This window comes from Mobula hypostoma, chromosome 17 (assembly GCF_963921235.1).
Source record: "Mobula hypostoma chromosome 17, sMobHyp1.1, whole genome shotgun sequence".
NCBI lineage: Eukaryota > Metazoa > Chordata > Chondrichthyes > Myliobatiformes > Myliobatidae > Mobula > Mobula hypostoma.
This window is the reverse complement of record NC_086113.1, coordinates 68344493-68365740: the sequence shown is the minus strand read 5'-3', so window position 1 is coordinate 68365740 and position 21248 is coordinate 68344493. Positions and strand designations below refer to the sequence as shown.

General features: G+C 42.5%; 1 protein-coding gene across 6 annotated transcripts in view; it reads right to left on the bottom strand.

Moving 5' to 3' along the window:
• ulk4 (unc-51 like kinase 4) overlaps positions 1-21248 on the bottom strand; it is a 755583-nt gene that overhangs the window by 708857 nt on the left and 25478 nt on the right. For all 6 annotated transcript variants that reach the window (XM_063070087.1, XM_063070088.1, XM_063070093.1 and 3 more), the window contains exons 6-8: positions 17861-17962; positions 16695-16778; positions 3164-3239 (exon numbers count right to left, since the gene is read on the bottom strand). In XM_063070087.1, coding sequence (XP_062926157.1) covers positions 3164-3239; positions 16695-16778; positions 17861-17962 — 262 coding nt within the window. The remainder of the gene's footprint in view (positions 1-3163; positions 3240-16694; positions 16779-17860; positions 17963-21248) is intronic.

Genomic DNA, 21248 nt, shown 5'->3' with positions numbered 1-21248 from the left:
AGATTACCTGATTTCCAGAAGGCATAAAGTTAAAGATGACACATTTCTTTAATATTTTAAGCAAGATTACTTTTTTATTTCCATCTTTTACAGTTTCAAAATAACAAAAAAGGAAAAGGGCCTGAAGCAAAAGTTTGGGCATCCTGCATGGCAGTACTTAGTAACACCCCGTTTGGCAAGTATCACAGCTTGTAAACGCTTTCTGTAGCCAGCTAAGAGTCTTTCAATTCTTGTTTGGGGATTTTCGCCCATTCTTCCTTGCAAAAGACTTCTAGTTCTGTGAGATTCTTGGGCCGTCTTGCAAGCACTGCTCTTTTGAGGTCTATCCACAGATTCTCGATGATGTTTAGGTCAGGGGACTGTGAGGGTCATGGCAAAACCTTCAGCTTGCGCCTCTTGAGGTAGTCCATTGTGGATTTTGAGGTGTGTTTAGGATCATTATCCTGTTGTAGAAGCCATTCTCTTTTCATCTTCAGCTTTTTTACAGACGGTGTGATGTTTGCTTCCAGAATTTGCTGGTATTTAATTGAATTCATTTCTCCCTCTACCAGTGAAATGTTCTCCGTGCCACTGGTTGCAACACAAGCCCAAAGCATGATCGATCCACCCCCATGCTGAACAGTTGGAGAGGTGTTCTTTTCATGAAATTCTTCACCTTTTTTTTTCCCCAAACATATCTTTGCTCATTGCGACCAAAAAGTTCTCTTTTAACTTCATCAGTCCACGGGACTTGTTTCCAAAATGCATCAGGCTTGTTTAGATGTTCCTTTGCAAACTTCTGACGCTGAATTTTGTGGTGAGGACGCAGGAAGGGTTTTCTTCTGATGACTCTTCCATGAAGATCATAATTGTGCAGGTGTCGCTGCACAGTAGAACAGTGCACCACCACTCCACAGTCTGTTAAATATTCCTGAAGGTCTTTTGCAGTCAAATGGGGGTTTTGATTTGCCTTTCTAGCAATCCTACCAGCAGTTCTCTCGGAAAGTTTTCTTGGTCTTCCAGACCTCAACTTGACTTCCACTGATCCTGTTAACTGCCATTTCTTAATTACATTACAAACTGAGGAAACTGCTACCTGAAAATGCTTTGCTATCTTCTTATAGCCTTCTCTTGCTTTGTGGGCATCATTTATTTTAATTTCAGAGTGCTAGGCAGCTGCTTAGAGGAGCCCATGGCTGCTGATTGTTGGGACAAGGTTTGAGGAGTCAGGGTATTTATAAAGCTTTGAAATTTGCATCACCTGGCCTTGCCTTTTCTTTCTTTTTAAATCTTTTTATTGAATTAGTACACAAAAGGTAAACCATATAGGCACTGATACACAGTTGCAATATAACTTTACAAGAGATATTAATACAAAAAAAAATTAGTACGAACAGTGCAGTTAAGAGATAAAATAACCAGGTAATATAATAGTATACCAATTTTCAAACATGTCAATAAGGAAAAAAACCCACCATGCAACTAAACTAAAAAGCAAAGCAAAGCAATGGGCTAACTAGGTATCAAGTAGAGTTAAACAACTTAAAACAATCACGTCCTCAAACTCGACCTCCATTAAAAACAGTTAAAAAGCAAGAAGGGAATGTAGATATGGCCAGAGAAAGAAAAAAGTTACATTAAATGAAAATGTTGAATAAAAGATCTCCAAGTCTGTTCAAATTTAACTGAAGAATCACGAAGATTACTTCTAATTTTCTCCAGATTTAAGCATAGTATCGTCTGGGAAAACCAAAAGAATGTAGTTGGAGTATTAATCTCCTTCCAATGTTGTAAAATACATCTTTTCGCCATTAAAGTAAGAAATGCAATCAATCTACGGGCTGAAGGGGAAAGATTACTGCAAATTTTAGGTAATCCAAAGATAGCAGTAATAGGATGGGGAGAAATATCTATATTCAGTACCTTGGAAATAATATTAAAAATATCTTTCCAAAGAGTTTCCAGAGTAGGACAGGCCCAAAACATGTGAGTTAAGGAAGCTATCTCCCCATGACATCTGTCACACAAAGGGTTAATATGAGAATAAAAACGAGCTAATTTATCTTTAGACATATGTGCTCTATGGACAAATTTAAATTGAATTAGGGAGTGTTTAGAACAAATAGAGGAAGTATTAACTAGTTGTAAAATATGCGCCCAGTCATCCACCGGAATAATAAGACCCAATTCCTTTCCCCAATCTGACCTAATCTTATCAAATGGAGCTTTCCTAAGTTTCATAATAGTATTATAAATAATAGCTGTTACACCTTTCTGACATGGATTAAGGTTAATTATAGTGTCTAAAATATATGTAGGAGGTAGCGTCGGAAAGGAAGAGAGTATAGTACTTAGGAAATTTCTAACTTGGAGATATCTAAAAAAATGTATTCTTGGTAAGTTATATTTGTTAGATAATTGCTCAAAAGACATAAGGGAACCATCTAAAAATAAATCCAAAAACCGTGAAATACCATTAGTCTTCCAAATTTGAAAGGCATGGTCAGTGGAAGAGGGAGGGAAGAATATGTTACCTAAAATAGGAATCGCAAGCCCAAATTGATTGAGATCGAAAAATTTTCGGAATTGAAACCAAATACGTACCTGGCCTTTCCTAACGATGACTGTGAACAAGCCAGAGCCCTAATAAGCTAATTAAGGTCTGAGACCTTGGTAAAAGTTATCTGAGAGCTCAACTCTCTTGGGGTGCCCAAACTTTTGCATGGCGCTCCTTTCCTTTTTTTCCACTCTAAAATTCTACATAACAAAAATAATACACTAATCTTGCTTAAAATGTTGAAAAGAATGTTTTATCTTTAACTTTATGACTTTTGGAGATCAGTTCATCTTCTATTCACTTAACTATTCACAATAACAGAAAATTTGATCGGGGTGCCCAAACTTTTGCATGCCACTGTATATAAAGAAAGGCCAGTAACATAATGCATGATCTTACCCACCTTGCTCATGGACCATTTGTCCCACTCCCTATGTATGTATGTTCTGACATACATATACACATATTTCTTTATTACATTCTCCTTTACACTTGTGTACTGGAAATGACATTAAACTGAATCTTGAATCTACGACAAACTACAAGCCCACTTGAAATAAATACTGCAGTAACAATCACATATTTCACAATAGGATGACTTTTCTTAAAACCTCAATTCATCCAAACCTTTCGGAAGGGTCCTTCTGAAGCAATTCTCCAATCAAACCAACTAATGCAGGAGAAGGTTTTTGTCCAGTGCGTCCTAGGAGAAATAATATGCATTTTAAACTTGATAGTGGCTTGTTCTGGTTCTTGTAGTTGGTAAACATTTTCCAAGTCACCTCTCTGCAAAACTGGGCCAACTGGTAAACTCAGTTGCTGCAGCTGAAGAGACAGCAGTCACACAATTCAGGCAATATTCGATTCAGAAAACTAGACTGCTGCTCATGGAGAGAATCACATTTGCAAGTTCAGTACATCATTGTGCACATTCATTGTTTACTATGTTACAATAGTGAGTGCACTCAGCTGTGAAGCATATAAAGAAATAAATTACCATGATGCTATGGACCATCCCCAGTTGAAATGGGTTCCATTTTTACAGATGTTCAGAAGCTTATTTCATCTTTAAACTGAAAAGGACAAAGTCATTTAATGCAGTAGCCAGTACTGTAATGAATGACTGTTGAAGAACGCCAACTTAGATGAACATTTACATATAGACTTCCCCTGCTTAGTTGCAAAGGTACAGAATCAGAATGTTCCACATTTAGTGACTGTTTTTAATGTGCTTGAAATATCAGTGGATGTCTCATTGTTTAATGGAGCATCATTGCACAAGTTTCAGTAGAAGCAACTACTTGTCAGTTTCCTTAGAAATTATCTTAAATGGCCTCCCATGGTGAAATTGGCAGCCTGTGTTAAGAAGCAATGATGTCTGATTACTAAGGGAAGGTTACATTAATAAACAATAGACAACAGGTGCAGGAGTAGGCCATTGGGCCCTTCGAGCCAGCACCACCATTGACTGTGATCATGGCTGATCATCCACAATCAGTACCCTGTTCCTGCCTTCTCCCCATATCCCTTGACTCCACTATCTTCAAGAGCTTCTATCTAACTCTTTCTTGAAAGTATCCAGAGAATTAGCCTCCACTGCCTTCTGAGGCGCAGCATTCCACAGATCCACAACCCTCTGTGTGAATAAGTTTTTCCTCAACTCCATTCTAAATGACCTACCCCTTATTCTTAAATTGTGGCCTCTGGTTCTGGACTCCCCCAACATTGGGGACATGTTTCCTGCCTCCAGCATGTCCAATCCCTTAATAATCTTATATGTTTCAATCAGATCCCCTCTCATCCTTCTAATTTCCAGTGTATACAAGCCCAGTCGCTCCAATCTTTCAGCATATGACATTCCCGCCATCCCTGGAATTAACCCAGTGAACCTACGCTACATTCCCCTCCATAGCAAGAATGTCCTTCCTCAAATTTGGAGACCAAAACTGCACACAGTACTCCAGGTGGGGTCTCACTAGGGCCTTGTACAACTGCAGAAGGACTTATTTGATCCTATACTCAACTCCTCTTGTTATGAAGGCCAACATGCCATTAGCTTTCTTCACTGCCTGCTGTACCTGTATGCTTACTTTCAGTGACTGATGAACAAGGACACCCAGATCTCGTTGTACTTCCCCTTTTCCTAACTTGACACCATTCAGATAGTGATCTGCTTTCCTGTTCTTGCCACCAAAGTGGATAACCTCACATTTATCCACATTAAACTGCATTTGCCATGCATCTGCCCACTCACCAGACCTGTCCAAGTCACCCTGCATTCTCATAACATCCTCCTCACATTTCACACTGTCACCCAGTTTTGTGTCATCTGCAAATTTACTAATGTTACTTTTAATCCCTTCATCTAAATTATTAATGTATATTGTACAAACGTTTGTAAATAGCTGCGGTCCCAGCACCAAGCCTTGCAGTACCCCACTAGTAACTGCCTGCCATTCTGAAAATGACCCGTTAATCCCTACTCTTTGTTTCCTGTCTGCCAACCAATTTTCTATCCATGTCAGTACCCTACCTTACCCTACAGGGATTTTTTTTTTTAAAACAGGTTCTTATTTGAATTTACTAATATTTATGAGAGCTAGGTTGTAGCTTTGTGGTGTTCATAGGTAGTGGCTACATAAAAATATAAACCACTTTAAATTAAAAACATTACACATCTGAAAGGCAATATTCTGTGCTGGTCAATAATGGCTCAACATGGTTCATTTCAACTATGTCAGAAGGACAAGAAAAGAAGTGACAAGACACATTGATCTGACAGCAGTACAACGGGGCAGTGATCAAATTCACCCTGCAATATGAGAAGGACAAGATATAATCAGAAAAGACCATAAGACAGAGGAGCAGAATTAGGCCATTCAACCCATCGAGTCCAAGCCATTCCATCGTGGCTGATCCTAGATCCCACAACCCCATACACCTGCCTTCACACCATATCCTTTGATGCCCTGACTGATCGGGAAACTAACAACTTCTGTCTTAAATATACCCACAGACTTAGCCTCCACTACAGTCTGTAGCAGAGTATTCCACAGATTCACTGTTCTCTGGCTAAAAAAAATTATTCCTCACCTCTGTTCTAAAAAGCCTCAATTTTGAGGTTGTGCCCTCCAGCTCTGGATACCTCCACCAGAGGAAATAGCTTCTCCACATCCACCCTATCTAGTCCTTTCAACATTCGGTATTTTTCAATGAGATCCCCCCTGCATTCTTCTAAATTGCAGTAAGTACAGTCCCAAAGCTGCCAAACACTCCTCATATGTTAACTACTTCATTCCCAGAATCATCCTCGTGAACCTCCTCTGGACTCTCTCCACTGACTACACATCCTTCTCCCCATTTAGATAATAGTCCATACTATTGTTCCTTTTACCAAAATGCATTATCATACATTTCCCAGCATTGTATTCCATCTGCCACTTTTTGGTCCATTCTTCCAATCTGCCTAAGTCATGCTGCAATCACATTGCTTTCTCAGCACTACCACCCCTCCACCTATCTTCATATCATCCACAAACTTTGCCACAAAGCCAGCAATTCCATTATCCAAATCATTGACAAAACGATGTGAAAAGTAGCAGTCCCATACTGACCCCAGAGGAACACCATTAGTCACTGGTAGCCAACCAGAAAAGGCCCCCTTTATTCCCACCCTCTGCCTCCTGCCTGCCAGCCATTCTTCTATCCATGCCAGTATCTTTCCTGTAATGCCACAGGATTTTATCCTGTTAAGCAGCCTCATGTGTGGCACCGTATCAAATGCCTTCTAGAAATACAAGTAAACGACATCCACTGCCTCTTCTTTGTCCATCCGGCTTGCTACTTTCTCTATCTTGCAGGATAAAGGGAATTACAGAGGTGTGAGAGAGGAGCTGGCCAAACTTGACTGGAAGGGAATACTAGCAGAGATGATGGCAGAGCAGTAATGGCTGGAGTTTCTGGGAGCAATCTGGAAGGATAGAATAGATACATCCGAGATGTAGTATTCCAGTAGAGATCTGAGTTGGGACTGCTTCTTTTTACATTACATGTCAAAGATCTGTATGACAGAATTGATGGCAAAGTTTGCGGACGATACGAAGATAGGTGGAGGGGCAGGAAGTGTTAAGGAAGCAGATGGAGTACAGAAGGACTTAGACAGATTAAGATAATGAGCAAAGAGGTGGCAGATAGAATACAATGTCGGGAAGTGAATGATCATGTACTTTGGACTATTTTCTAAACGGGAGAAAATTCGAAAATTCAAAAATCCGAGGTACAAAGGGACTTGGGAGTCCTTGTGCAAGATTCCCTAAAGGTTAATTTGCAGGTTGAGTTGGTGTTGATGACGGCAAATGCAATGTTAGCATTCATTTCAAAAGGACTAGAATATAACAGCAAGGTTGCAATGTTGAAGCTTTATATGGCACTGGTGATACTCAGTTGGAGTATTGTGAGCAGTTTTGGGCCTCTTATCTAGGAACAGATGTGCTGACATTAGAGAGGGTTCAAAGGAGGTTCACAAAAATGGTTCCTGGATTGAAAGGCTTATCATATGAGGAGCATTTGATGGCTCTGGGCCTGTACTCACTGGAATTCAGAAGAACAGGGGAGATCTCATTGAAACCTATCGGATGTCGAAATGCCTCAATAGAGTGGATGTGGAGAGGATGTTTCCTATGGAGGAGAATCTAGGGGGGATTCCATTTAGGACATCCATAATATAGGGACGTCTATTTAGAATGGAGATGAGGAGGAATTTCTTTCACCAGGGAGTGGCAAATCTGTGGAATTCATTGCCAGAGGCGTCTGTGGAGGCCAAGTCATTGGGTATATTTAAGGCGGAGGTTGATAGATCCTTGATTAGTCAGGGAATGTAAGGGTACAGGGAATGTAAGGGTACAGGGAGAAGGGAAGAGATTAGGGCTAAGAGGGAACCATTCCTATATCTTATTGTCTTATGGTCTAATACAGGACACTGGGCCCACAACATCTGAGCCAAGCACAATACCAAATTAAACTAATTCCTTCTACCACAATATGTTCCATATACTTTAATTCCCTGCATAATCATATGCCTATCTAAAAGGCCTCTTGAATGCCATTATCACATTTCCTTCCATAAATACACCTGGCAGTCACTTCCAGCACCAACCACGCTCAGAATTTTAAAACTTTCCTTGCCTTCCTACTTTAAATTACCCTTTTTTACCTTAAAGCCATGCTTCTCAATTTTATAAACTACCACCAGCTCCAACAGTCACAGAAAGCAAGCCAATGTTTTCAAAATCTCCTAAAAGCTAATTCCCTCTAATCCAGGTTGTATCCTGGTAAACTTCTTCTGAGGCTTTCTACCCCTGGACATCCTTTCTATAATGGGCTAACTAGAACTACATGCAGTATTCTGATTACAGTCTGAGCAAAATTTTATACAGCAGTAGCATGATCTCCTTACTCTCATATACAATGCCCTTAGCAACGAAGGCAAGCATACTATATCCCTTATTTACAACTCCAGCTTCTGTATTCCCACTTTCAGGGAGATATAGTCTTGGACCTCAAGATCCCCCTGAACATTAATGTCGTTAAGGGCACTACCATGAACTTTTCCCATTACATTTGACCCATGTGCAACTCCTCACACATCTGGATTAAACTCCATTTTTTTGCCCATATTTATAACTGATCGATATAGAGTCATAGAAAAGTACAGCACAGAAACAGGCTCTTTCGGCAATCCAGTCCATCCCAAACCATTTAAACTGCCTACTCCCAGCAGACCTGCACCATTGTCCTCCATACCTCTACCATCCAAATACCTATGCAAACTTCTCTGAAAACATTTGAAAGCGAACTTGCACGTTCCACACTCTCACGATCCTGAGCGAAGAAATTTCCGCTCAACAAATTTCATGAGATATGCAGGTGATATTAAACCCGAGTCTCATCCATCTTCCTCTTAAACTTTTCACCTTTTACCCTTAACCCATGACCTCTAGTTGTAGTCCTACCCAACCTCAGTGGAAAAAGCCTGCTTGCATTTACCCTATATAATTTTGTATACCTCTATCAAATTTCTCCTGTCTTCTATGTTAGAAGGAATAAAGTCCTAACCTATTCAATCTCTATTCAATCTTTCCTTGTAACTCAGATCCTCCAGCCCCAGCAACATCCTTGTAAATTTTCTCCATTTTTTTTTCAAGCTTATATACGTTTTTCCTGTATGTAGGTGACCAAAGCAGCACACAATACTCCAAATTAGGACTCAATGTCTTATACAACTTTAACACAACATCCCATCTCCTGTACTCAATATTTTGATTTGTGAAGGTCAATGTGCCAAAAACTTTCTTTACAACCCCATCTACCTGTGATGCCAGTTTCAATGAATTATGGACCTGTTCTCCCAGATCCCTTTGTTCTACAGCGATCTTCAGTGCCCGACCATTCACTGTGGAACATCTACTCTGTTTGGTCCTACTGAAGCACACGTCGCACCAGTCTGCATTAAGTTCCATCTACCATTTTTTAGCCCATTTATCCAGCTGGCCCAGATCCCAAAGCAAATTCTGATAGTCTTTCTTGCTGGGCATTACAACCCCAATCTTGGTGTCATCCGCAAAGTTGCTGATCCACTTAACCACATTATCATCCAAATCACTGATATACCTGACACTCCACCAGTCACAGGTCTCCAGTCAGAGATGCAAGCATCTACTCCCACTGTCTGGCTTCTCCCACAAAGCCAACGTCCAATCCAATTTACCACCCTATCTTGAATGCTGAGTGACTGAATCTTCTTGGTTCAGTCGAAGGGGATCAGTGATATCCCATGGTATCACTTTATGCCCTTCTTCACCCTGTATAAACCCACCAATCTTTGTGCCAGCAAACTTACTTACTAACCAGCTCATCCATATTCACATTCAACAACATACACAAAATGCTGGAGCATCTCAGCTGGTCAGGAAACATCTATCAAAGAAAATAAACAGTTAACATTTCAGGCTGATCAAGACCGGAAAGAAAGGGGCCAGAAGTCAGAATAAAGTGGTGTGGGTGGGGGGGGGGGTTGAGAAGGTTTTGGATAGGAAAGGACAGTGGAATAAAGGGAAGGTGAAGACAGGAAACATAGAAACATAGAAAATAGGTGCAGGAGTAGGCCATTCGGCCCTTCGAGCTGGCCCCGCCATTCAGTATGATCATGGCTGATCATCCAACTCAGAACCCTGTACCAGCCTTCCCTCCATACCCCCTGATCCCTTTAGCCACAAGGGCCATATCTAACTCCCTCTTAAATATAGCCAATGAACTGGCCTCAACTGTTTCCTGTGGCAGAGAATTCCACAGATTCACTCTCCGTGTGAAGAAGATTTTCCTAATCTCGGTCCTAAAAAGCTTCCCCTCTATCCTCAAACTGTGACCCCTCGTTCTGGACTTCCCCAACATCAGGAACAATCTTCCTGCATCCAGCCTGTCCAATCCCTTTAGGATTTTATACATTTCAATCAGATCCCCCCTCAATCTTCTAAATTCCAACGAGTATAAGCCTAGTCGATCCAGTCTTTCATCATATGAAAGTCCTGCCATCCCAGGAATCAATCTGGTGAACCTTCTTTGTACTCCCTCTATGGCAAGGATGTCTTTCCTCAGATTAGGGGACCAAAACTGCACACAATACTCCAGGTGTGGTCTCACCAAGGCCTTGTACAACTGCAGTAGTACCTCCCTGCTCCTGTTCTCGAATCCTCTTGCTATAAATGCCAGCATACCATTCGCCTTTTTCACCGCCTGCTGTACCTGCATGCCCACTTTCAATGACACCCAGGTCTCGTTGCACCTCCCCTTTTCCTAATCGGCCACCATTCAGATAATAATCTGTTTTCCTATTTTTGCCACCAAAGTGGATAACCTCACATTTATCGACATTAAATTGCATCTGCCATGAATTTGCCCACTCACCTAACCTATCCAAGTCACCCTGCATCCTCCTCACAGCTAACACTGCCACCCAGCTTCGTGTCATCTGCAAACTTGGAGATGCTGCATTTAATTCCCTCATCCAAGTCATTAATATATATTGTAAACAACTGGGGTCCCAGCACTGAGCCTTGCGGTACCCCACTAGTCACTGCCTGACATTCTGAAAAGGTCCCTGAAAAGGAAGGAGGTAATAGACAAACCATGAGGGCAGGTGATGTCAGAGCTGGTAAATTTGAGGGCAGGGTGGAAGTTCGAGGCAAAGTTAATGAAATTTACGAGCTCTGCATGGTGCAAGAAGCACCAATGCAGTTTCAATGTAGCAGAAGAGGAGCTGGGCAGCATTGCAATTGTAAGCTTGGAACATGCACTGTTCCATGTAGCTGACAAAAAGACAGGCATAGAGGAGAACACCGAGCGCCCATGATTGCACCTTTGGTCTGGTGAAAGTGGAAAGAGCCTGAAGAGAAATTGTTGAGGGTAAGTACCAGTTCCGCCAGACAGAGGAGGGTGATGATGGAAAGGAACTGGTTAGGTCTGTTGTCCAAAAGGCCTTCCTGAAGGGGATTAAAGTGTACAGAACTGGACGTCCACAGTGAAAATAAGACAGTCAGGGCCAGGGAACTAAAAGTTGTTGAATTATGGAGTGCAGATGACATGCCAGAGATGCAGCTGGGAAAGGACTGAACGAAGAGCTACAAAATGGAGTCAAAGTATGTGGGCAAGAGTTCAGTGGGACAAGAACAGGAAGAAACTACGGGTCTACCAGGACAGCTAGCTTTGGGATCTTAGGTGGGAGTCAGAAGCAAGCTGTGCAGAGTATGAGAACTAGGAGGTTGGCGGCAGTAGAGAGATCTCCAAAGGCCGTGAGGATGGTGATGGTGCAGGGCATAATGTCCTGGTGCTTCTTAACAGGGTCCTGTTTAAGGGGTAGTTAAGAGGAGATGTGAAAAGATGCCCACCTACTTACTTTCCCCTCATTCAGTCAACTATCACCTGCGAACTTGTACTCCTCCCACTCCCTCCACCATCTTATTCTGCCTTCTGCCTCCTTTCTTACCAGACCTGATGAAGAATCTCAGCCCAAAACATCAACTGCTTTTGTCCCCCCATGGATGCTGCCTGACCTGCAAAGTTCCTGCTGCTTGAACATTTTGTGTGTGTTGGTCAAGATTTCTAGCACCTGCAGAATTTCTCGTATCTCTACTTTTTCATCCAAGTAATTTATACAAATCAATACAGACGTCTCAGCACAGACCACTGCAAAATACCAATGATCACAGATCTCCAGCCAGGGACGCATCCCAGGGGGAGTACTCAGGATGTGCATGGCATAACTGGCAGGTGTGTTTACAGTCATTTTTAATCTCTAACTCTCCCAGTGTAGAGTGCCCTCCTGCTTCAAAACATCCAGCATTGTTCTTGTGCCTAAAAGGACCAAGGTAACATGTGTGACTGGCGTCGTGTCACAATCACCTCAATAATAAGCAAATGCTTTGAGAGGCTGATCATGGACGACACCTGCAGCGTGCTGCCACCCACACTGGACCACCTACAATTCAACACCGTGAGGGAGGGAGGAGAAGATGGCAGTGCGACACAGCGCGCGCAGCCTCTCCAGTGAATGATATCTGTAATCTGTCAAGGAGGGGACCGTGCACAATTCTGATTTGATGGAGACAGACATGAGAGTACGGAGGAACATCTGGAGAAACTTCTGAAATGCCCACTTCGCTGCCGTTGCTACTGTGTGGTAACCAGAATCTCCAGAGCAGAAGGCCCCGAATCCTTGGCTTTGCTTGTTTCAGCGGCCGGGGCAAAGTCAAAGGCGCTCGGCAGAGGATGGCGCTCGGATGGCTGCAGTCGGCTGCTTCCAAGGTATCAGCAAGTTGATGGTACCTGGAGGTTTATAGCAGGGAGTTTCTCCCTTTTGCCGCCTGCTATCGGGGACCCGGGAATTGATCGACTCGGGGACTTTGAGACTTTTTTTTATCATGCCCATTGTTTGTTCTTCATCAAATTATAGTCTTGTTTTGCACTGCTGTAACTATACGCTATAATTATGTGGTTCTGTCAGTGTTAGTCTTTGGTTTGTCCTGTTTTCTGTGATATCACTCTGGATAAACATTAGATTATGAAGACACGTAATTATTGTCATTTAGTAATGCATGCATTAAGAAATGATACATTATTTCCTCCAGTGTGATATCACAAAAACACAGGACAAACCAAGACTAAAAAAAACTGACAAAACCACATAATTATAACATATAGTTACAACAGTGCACAATACCATAACTTGATGAAGAAGTCCGTGAGCTCAGTAACATTCAAAGTTTCTCAAATGTCCCACATCTCACGCAGACGGGAGAAGGAAGAACTCTCCCTGCCATGCCGACCACAATCCGACTCTGAGTCATCCGAAAACTTCGAGGTCTGATCAGCTGTCCAACACCGAGTACTGAACACCATCTCTGTCCGAGCGATTCGACCTCTTTCTCGGCTGCCAAAAGCAGGCAAGGCCGGGGACTTTGAGGCCTACCCTCCGAATGATTCCCGACCACGCAGTAACAACAGCAGCGAACGAGCGTTTCAGAAATTTCTCCAGATGTTCCTCTGTGCTTTCACGTCCATTCTCCATCAAATCAGAATTGCCCACGGCACCTATTTAACAGATACAACATCATTTTTCACCGGAGAGCTGCGCACACGCAGTGCGCTGCCATCTTCTCCTCCCGCCATTGTAACATTGTATCATTTCTTAATGCATGTATGCATTTCTAAATGACAATAAAAGAGGACTGAGTGTTCTCATAATCTAACTCGTCTACTGACACAACCGATCGACAGATGATGCAATAGCCACAGTTCTACACACCGTCCTTACACATCTGGAGAAGGATGCTCATGTGTGAATGCTGTTCTTGGACTACAGTTCAGCATACAACACCATAATTCCTTCCAGGCTTGACAAGAAGCTCAGAGAGCTCAGCCTTAATGCTGCCTTGAGCATCTGGATCCTGGACTTCCCATCAGATTGCAAGCAGGTGGTAAGAGTGGGCACCCTCACCTCTTCCTCTCTGACCCTCAACAAAGGTGCTCCTCAGGGCTGTATCCTAAGCCCCCTCCTTTACTTTCTATATACCCATGACTGTGTCACCACCCACAGCTCCAAACTGCTAATTAAATGTGCTGATGACACATTGATTGGCTTTATCTCAAATAATAATGAGGCAGCCTACAGAGAAGAAGTCATCACCCTGACACAGTGGTGTCAAGAAAACAACCTCTCCCTCAGTGTCACAAGAAGAAAGGAGCTGGTTGTGAATCACAGAAGGAATGGAAATAAGCTAACCCCTATTGACATCAATGGATCTGGGGTTGAGAGGGTGAACAGCTTTAAGCTCCTCAGCATACACATCACTGAGGATCTCACGTGGTCTCTACATACTGGCTGTGTTGTGAAAAGAGCACAACACCACCTCCTTTACCTCAGACAGTTGAGGAAGTTTAGTATGGGCGTCCACATCCAAAGAACTTTCTACAGGGGCACAATTGAGAGCATCCTGACTGGCTACATCACTGCCTGGTATGGGAACTGTACCTCCCTCAATCGCAAGACTCTGCAGAGAGTGGTGTGGACAGCCCAGCACATCTGTAGATGTAAACTTCCCACTATTCAGGACATTCACAAAGACAGGTGTGTAAAAGGGCTCAAAGGATCATTGGGGGCCCGAGTCACCCCAATCATCAACTGTTCCGGCTGCTACCATCCAGGAAACGGTACCGCAACATGAAAGCCAGGACCAACAGACACCCAGACAGCTTCTTCCACCAGGCCATCAGACTGATTAATTCCCGCTGATACAATGGTATTTCTACACTATACTGACTGTCCTGTTGTACATCATATTTACTACAAATTACTATAAATTGCACATTGCACATTTAGACTGAGACGTAATGTAAAGATTTTTACACATGTACATGAAGGATGCAAGAAATAAAGTCAACTCAATTCAAAAGAATAACAGCCTACCATCACTACCATCTGTCTTTTGTAAGCAAGCAAATTTCGAATCCAGACTACCAAGTCACAGTAGATCCCAGGCATCTTAATCATCCCAATCAACCTACCTTGAGGTACCTTGTCGAAAGCCTTACAGAAGTCGATATAGACAGTATCTCTTTCCTTATCCTCAATCATCTTGCTCACCTCCTCAAAAAGTTGTGAAGGAGAAGGTGGACAGTTAAGAGGAAGGTGGATGAAGTGAGAAGCTGATAGGTGGAAGTGGTAAAGGGCTGAAGAGGGAGGGATCTGATAGGAGAGGAGAGTGGACCATGGGAGAAAAAGGAGAGGCACGAGAGGGAGGTGAGAAGAGAAGGAGTGAGAGGGGAGTCAGAGTGGGAGATGGAAAAAGAGAGAAGGGGAGGGAGGGAAGAGAAATTACCGGAAATTTTGAGAGATCAACGTTCATGCAATCAGGTTGAAGGCTACCTCGACAGAATACGAGGTGTTACTCCTCCAACCTGAGAGTGGCCTCATTGTGGCAGTGGAGGCCATAGGCCAACATATCAAAATGGGAATAGAATGTAGAATTAAAATGGATGGCCACTGTGAAAACCTGTCTTCTGTTATGGATAGAGAGAAGGTGCTTAACAAATTGCCCCCTTCCCGATCTACATTGTGTCTTGGTGTTGTATTAGAGGCCATAATGGAAACACATGCTGCAGTGAAAAAGTCCAACAGACTCACAGGTGAAGTGCCGCCTCACCAGGAAGAACTATTTATGGCCCTGAATGGTGGTGAGAGAGGAGGTGTGGGGGCAGGTCTAGCTTGTCCTGCTTGCAGGGATAAGTGCAGGGAGGTAAATCAGTGGGAAGAGATGAATGGAGAAGGAACTTCTGGAGGTGGAGCGGAGTAACGATGGCACTAAATGGCAACTCCTTTGCTTGCATCTTCAGAAATAGCTCTATGTCCATCTTTAATATCTTTATTTTTCCCTTTCAGGGTTCTTTTGAAGACCCTGACCTGGAGCTATATGCTGACATCAGTTCTTTGCAGGAATGGGACCCACTCTCGGGGTTTCACAACTGGCCGCTGTTCAGCACGCCAAGGGCTCAGCCTAAGAGTCCCGCTCGGATTTGGAAGCCTGGGATCTAGGGGCTTTGGAGACAGGCAGATCGAGGGTCCGTGACACGGCAGACCTGTGTGTCTTCGGGGGTGTCAAAATATCTACAGCCGTGTGCCCAGAGACCTGAGATCTTTTGAGATCTTCAGGCACAGAGCTCGGAAAAAGAGACGTAACACACTTTTAACAACGTAAACCACAAGTTGTTTATGATGTCTCCCCGCTCACTGGGAAAACGGTGACACCTCTTTCTCCCTCATTAGGGAGAGAGCGAGCCTGTGGTATGTCGTATACCGGGTGAAATGCGAAGTCTTTGGAGTAACTGCAAATCTGTGCCTTTGCTCATGTTTGAGTGCTCAGCGGCGGGTACCGATGCTTTTTTTATGCCAGTGGGGGGAGGGGGGATTGTTGCTTGCTGCCGTTTACATGCAGGAGGGAGGGGAGCTGGGGGGGACTTTGGGGTTTTAACATTTAACTTTGGGGCACTCCTCTGTTTTCGTGGATGGTTGTGAAGCAAAAGCGTTCCAGGATGTATACTGTATACATTTCTCTGATATTAAATTGGACCTTTGAACCTTTGAAGTCACTGAAGTATGGATGTAGTTAAGTCAAGAGATACAAAAATCACAAACGAGCATTTTGCCAGTAATTATGGAGTCAGAGAGCTACAACATGGAAGCAGAAGGCTGAATCCATGCCAATCGTCACCACTTATTTTCACTTATTACACATTATTCCTATATTTATATATACACCACATTCTCATCTTCAGATCCTATCACTTAGACACGAGAGGTAATTCAAAGGGGCCACCTAACCTACCTACTAACCCAAAAATCTTGGGGAAATCAGAAGAAACTAGAGCACCTGGCGGAAACCCACATAGTCACAGAGAGAACGTGCAAACCAGACCACACAGGCAGAACCAAACATAGTACTGAAATAGGGCTCTGACAATGTGAGGCAACTGCTCAAATGAGGCAGCGCAGGACAGTTACCAAGCATTGGCTTAAACAATTCACAAAATATTTGAAGATTTACTGAACCTTGAGGTCTGAGTGGTGGTGGATCTTCATGCAAAATCATCTCCACCAACGCCGACAAGTTTTCTGAGAAAAATGGTGGTTTTCCTGTTGATTTAAAAGACAATGAACAAAGTTGAATGCCATCAACAACATGTCTCTATATGATCACAATTTCCCTGCATCAATCCAAAAAACATCTTTCATTCATTTGATTTCTCAATCTCTACAAATTATAGAATAATTTAATTACGTTGCAGAATTACACAAAAACATAGTTTAGGGCTGTTTATATCTATCCATCAGCAGTTTTTTTTTTATTTCTATGCTCAAAAAATCAAATATGATAACGGTGGATCATTAAATTTTTCCCATAAAACCACAAGTCTTAGGAACAGAATCAGACCATTCAGCCATTCAAGTCCGTTCCACCATTCCATTATAGCTGACCTATTATCTCTCTCAACCTGTTCTCCCATCTTCTCCCTGTAACCTTTGACGCCCTTACTAATCAAGAACCTGCCAGCCTCCACCTTAAACATACGCAATGACTTGGCCTCTTCACCCGTCTGTGGCAACGAATTCAATAGATTCACCACCCTCTAGCAAAAGAAATTCCTTCTTATCTCTGTTTTAAAGCGATATCCTTCTATTCGGAGGCTGTGCCTTCCCAATTTACCTCAGAGTAGCATCAATTATTCCATGATGAATAAGATAAAACAAGTTGCACAGTAAGTGCTGAGGTAAAATGCCCAATGTCCCCCAGTCCCAAAGATTCAGCTTTATTGTAAGCTGGGGCATTTCTCCAATTTTCCATGGATGGAATTGTTAATCATAGATTAGTGTCAATAGTCATTGAATTTTATTTTATTTAGCTGTATGAACATTACATAAATATGAAATGCAAAAACAGAATTATGTAATGCATTATTTGTGTTATCCTTCTGTTGTAACAAACCAATCACATGCACACAAGATTTTAACTTTCCATTCACCAATTGTATTTGACGTTTTGTATTTTAAGCATCTTTAATTACAACAATACAAGTCAGCAGTCTCCCACCTCAGAACTTCAAAACTTGCAAACAAAGATCAAAATGGTTTTATGAATTGGCACCAATAAACAAGACAATATAAACCCTGTATGAATCTGCCTGAGAGAATAGAAGTGAACATGTATCAAAACAAACCTGTAAACATTTCATAAAGTACACAGCCTAGAGACCATAAATCACTGATTGGAGAGCAATCTTCACCCTTCACAACTTCAGGAGCCATATACAGTGTAGACCCTATTAGGACAGATAATTCAAATGACATGTCAAAATACCATGAATAGCACTCAATTTCTTGAAACTAAAGAATGCGATTTCCCTTCTCCACCATTGATGCTGCCCTTACTCACATATCTTTCATTTGTCAGACATCCACCCCCACCTTAACAGTGAAAGAGTTCCTCTTGTCCTCACCTATCACCCCATGAACCTCCACTTGAACACATCATTCTCTGCAACTTGATTGGATACTTTGCAAAGTCATCTTCAGTATCACTTTAATCTTTAGTTTATTCTGGAAATGATTCATTGCTTAACTAGCTGTTCAAGTTGTCCCTCTCCACCCTATAGACCTCTCAATCTTTTTAGGTGATCATCTTAGAGAATATGCCATGCAATTTTATTATTTTGAAGCGCAAAGTACTTCACAAATGACCTTCATAGGTCAAGGTATTGACTGTAAGAGTTGGGACATCATCATGCATCTGGTCAAAATATTGCAGTATTATATACTGTTCTCATTGCCCCACAGTAGGAAGGGTGTGATAGCAATAAACAGAGTGCAGAGGAGACTCGCCACGATGCTGCATGGAATAGAATACAGAGCTTATTCTCACTGGATCATAGGAGACTAAGGAATGAGCTTATAGAAGTTTACAAAATTATGAGGGACATTTGGAGAATAGAAAGAATCACTTCCCTACGGCAAAGGAGTCTACAACAGAGGACACGGGTTTAAGGTGAGATGTGAGAAGTTTAAAGAAGATCCAAAGAGTATATTTTTCAAACAAAATGCACTGAAAATATGAAGTGCCTGAGGTGGTGCTGGGAGCATATACATTATAATGCTTAAAAGGTATTTGGACAGATTCTAGGGTAGGAAAGGCATAGAAGGATATAAGCATATGGAAATAATGTAGATAGGCATAAAATTCAGCATGGATGAGGTAGATCAAAAAGGCCCATTTCTGTGTTGAACAATTCCATGATGACATTTCCCACGCTAGTCTTACTGATTGATCGACTGAGATACTGTGTGGAACAGGCTCTTCCAGCCCTTCGAGCTGCACTGCCCAGCAATCCCCCAATTTAATCCCAGCCTAATCACGGGAGAATTTACAATGACCAATTAACCTACCAAAAGGTACGTCTTTGGACTGTGGGAGGGAACCAGAGCACCCAGAGGAAATCCACACAGTCACAGGGAGAACATACAAACTCCTTACAGGCAGCATCAGGAATTGAACCTGGGTCACTGGCACTGTAAAGCATTGTGATAAACACCAAGCTACTGCGCTGCCCTGTCTGAACTAAATGTATAATGCCAATGTTACACGTCATCCACAACACAAAAAATATATATCCACGCCTCTAAAATAGAAACAAGGAAAGTCTTACATCCAGAACCTTGGCAATATAATTGCTCAAATCTGATTCTGAAGAAGAGGAAACAATGCTGAAAATGTTCAAGTTGGGATTGGACATGGTTGTGAATGAGACCATGGAAACGCAGCTCACATGAGTTATGAAAAAAACTTAAAATGCTCCAAGAATATAATCCTGATATTTATGATTCATGAGCACCTACATGGATAATAGCAAAGGCTACAGGATCAAACAATACAAACACAAAGAAATCTGCAGATGCTGGAATTTCAAGCAACACTCATAAAAATTGCTGGTGAACGCAGCAGGCCAGGCAGCATCTCTAGGAAGAGGTACAGTTGACGTTTTGGGCCGAGACCCTTCGTCAGGACTAACTGAAAGAAGAGCTAGTAAGAGATTAACAATAACTCAGTTGCAATGCCTGGACCTTATGCTTCAGATAAATACTAGTTACAACACCTGCCGTTTTATTTTGCAATGCAAAATGTACTTTATGTACTAGTGTCATATGTATTATTGACTGACTCACTAATCAGCCTGGCATCTGAGCAAGCATTGAGCCGCACTCACATTCCAGAGTGCAAATGGGGTGTACTCCTAGCCATGAATGTGGGGTGCAGCAAGATCCAGGGTTTGGTCCCAGAGCTCATGCATCAGGAGTGTAGGTAAGTTTGTGACCAGAACTGGGATCCAGATTGAATGCATACTTCCCACTCCCTTTAAGCTCTCCAGATACATATGATTCTTTTACACTGCTGTGTTACTTGTAAAGTTAGATAGAGTTCTTTGAGGAGGTGACCAGGCATATAGATGAGGGAAGTGCAGTGGATGTGATCTATATGGATTTTAGTAAGGCATTTGACAAGATTCCACACGGTAGACTTATTCAGAAAGTCAGAAGGCATGGGATCCAGGGAGGTTTGGCCAGGTGGATTCAAAATTGGCTTGCCTGTAGAAGGCAGAGGGTCGTGGTGGAGGGAGTACTTTCAGATTGGAGGATTGTTACTAGTGGTGTCCCACAAGGATCTGTTCTGGGACCTCTAATTTTCGTGATTTTTATTAATGACCTGGATGTGGGGGTAGAAGGGTGGATTGGCAAGTTTGCAGACGACACAAAGATTGGTGGTGTTGTAGATAGCATAGAGGATTGTCAAAGATTGCAGAGAGACATTGATAGGATGCAGAAGTGGGCTGAGAAGTGGCAGATGGAGTTCAACCCGGAGAAGTGTGAGGTGGTACACTTTGGAAGCACAAATTCCAAGGCAGAGTACAAAGTAAATGGCAGGATACTTGGTAGTGTGGAGGAGCAGAGGGATCTGGGGGTACATGTCCACAGATCCCTGAAAGTTGCCTCACAGTTGGATAGGGTAGTTAAGAAAGCTTATGGGGTGTTAGCTTTCATAAGCCGAGGAATAGAGTTTAAGAATCACGATGTAATGATGCAGCTCTATAAAACTCTGGTTAGGCCACACTTGGAGTACTGTGTCCAGTTCTGGTCACCTCACTATAGGAAGGATGTGGAAGCATTGGAAAGGGTACAGAGGATATTTACCAGGATGCTGCCTGGTTTAGAGAGTATGCATTATGATCAGAGATTAAGGGAGCTAGGGCTTTACTCTTCAGAGAGAAGGAGGATGAGAGGAGACATGATAGAGGTGTACAAGATAATAAGAGGAATAGAGTGGATAGCCAGCGCCTCTTCTCTAGGGGACCACTGCTCAATACAAGAGGACATGGCTTTAAGGTAAGGGGTGGGAAGTTCAAGGGGGTTACTAGAGGAAGGTTTTTTACTCAGAGAGTGGTTGGTGTGTGGAATACACTGCCTGAATCAGTGGTGGAGGCAGATACACTAGTGAAGTTTAAGAGACTACTGGACAATTATATGGAGGAATTTAAGGTGGGGGCTTATATGGGAGGT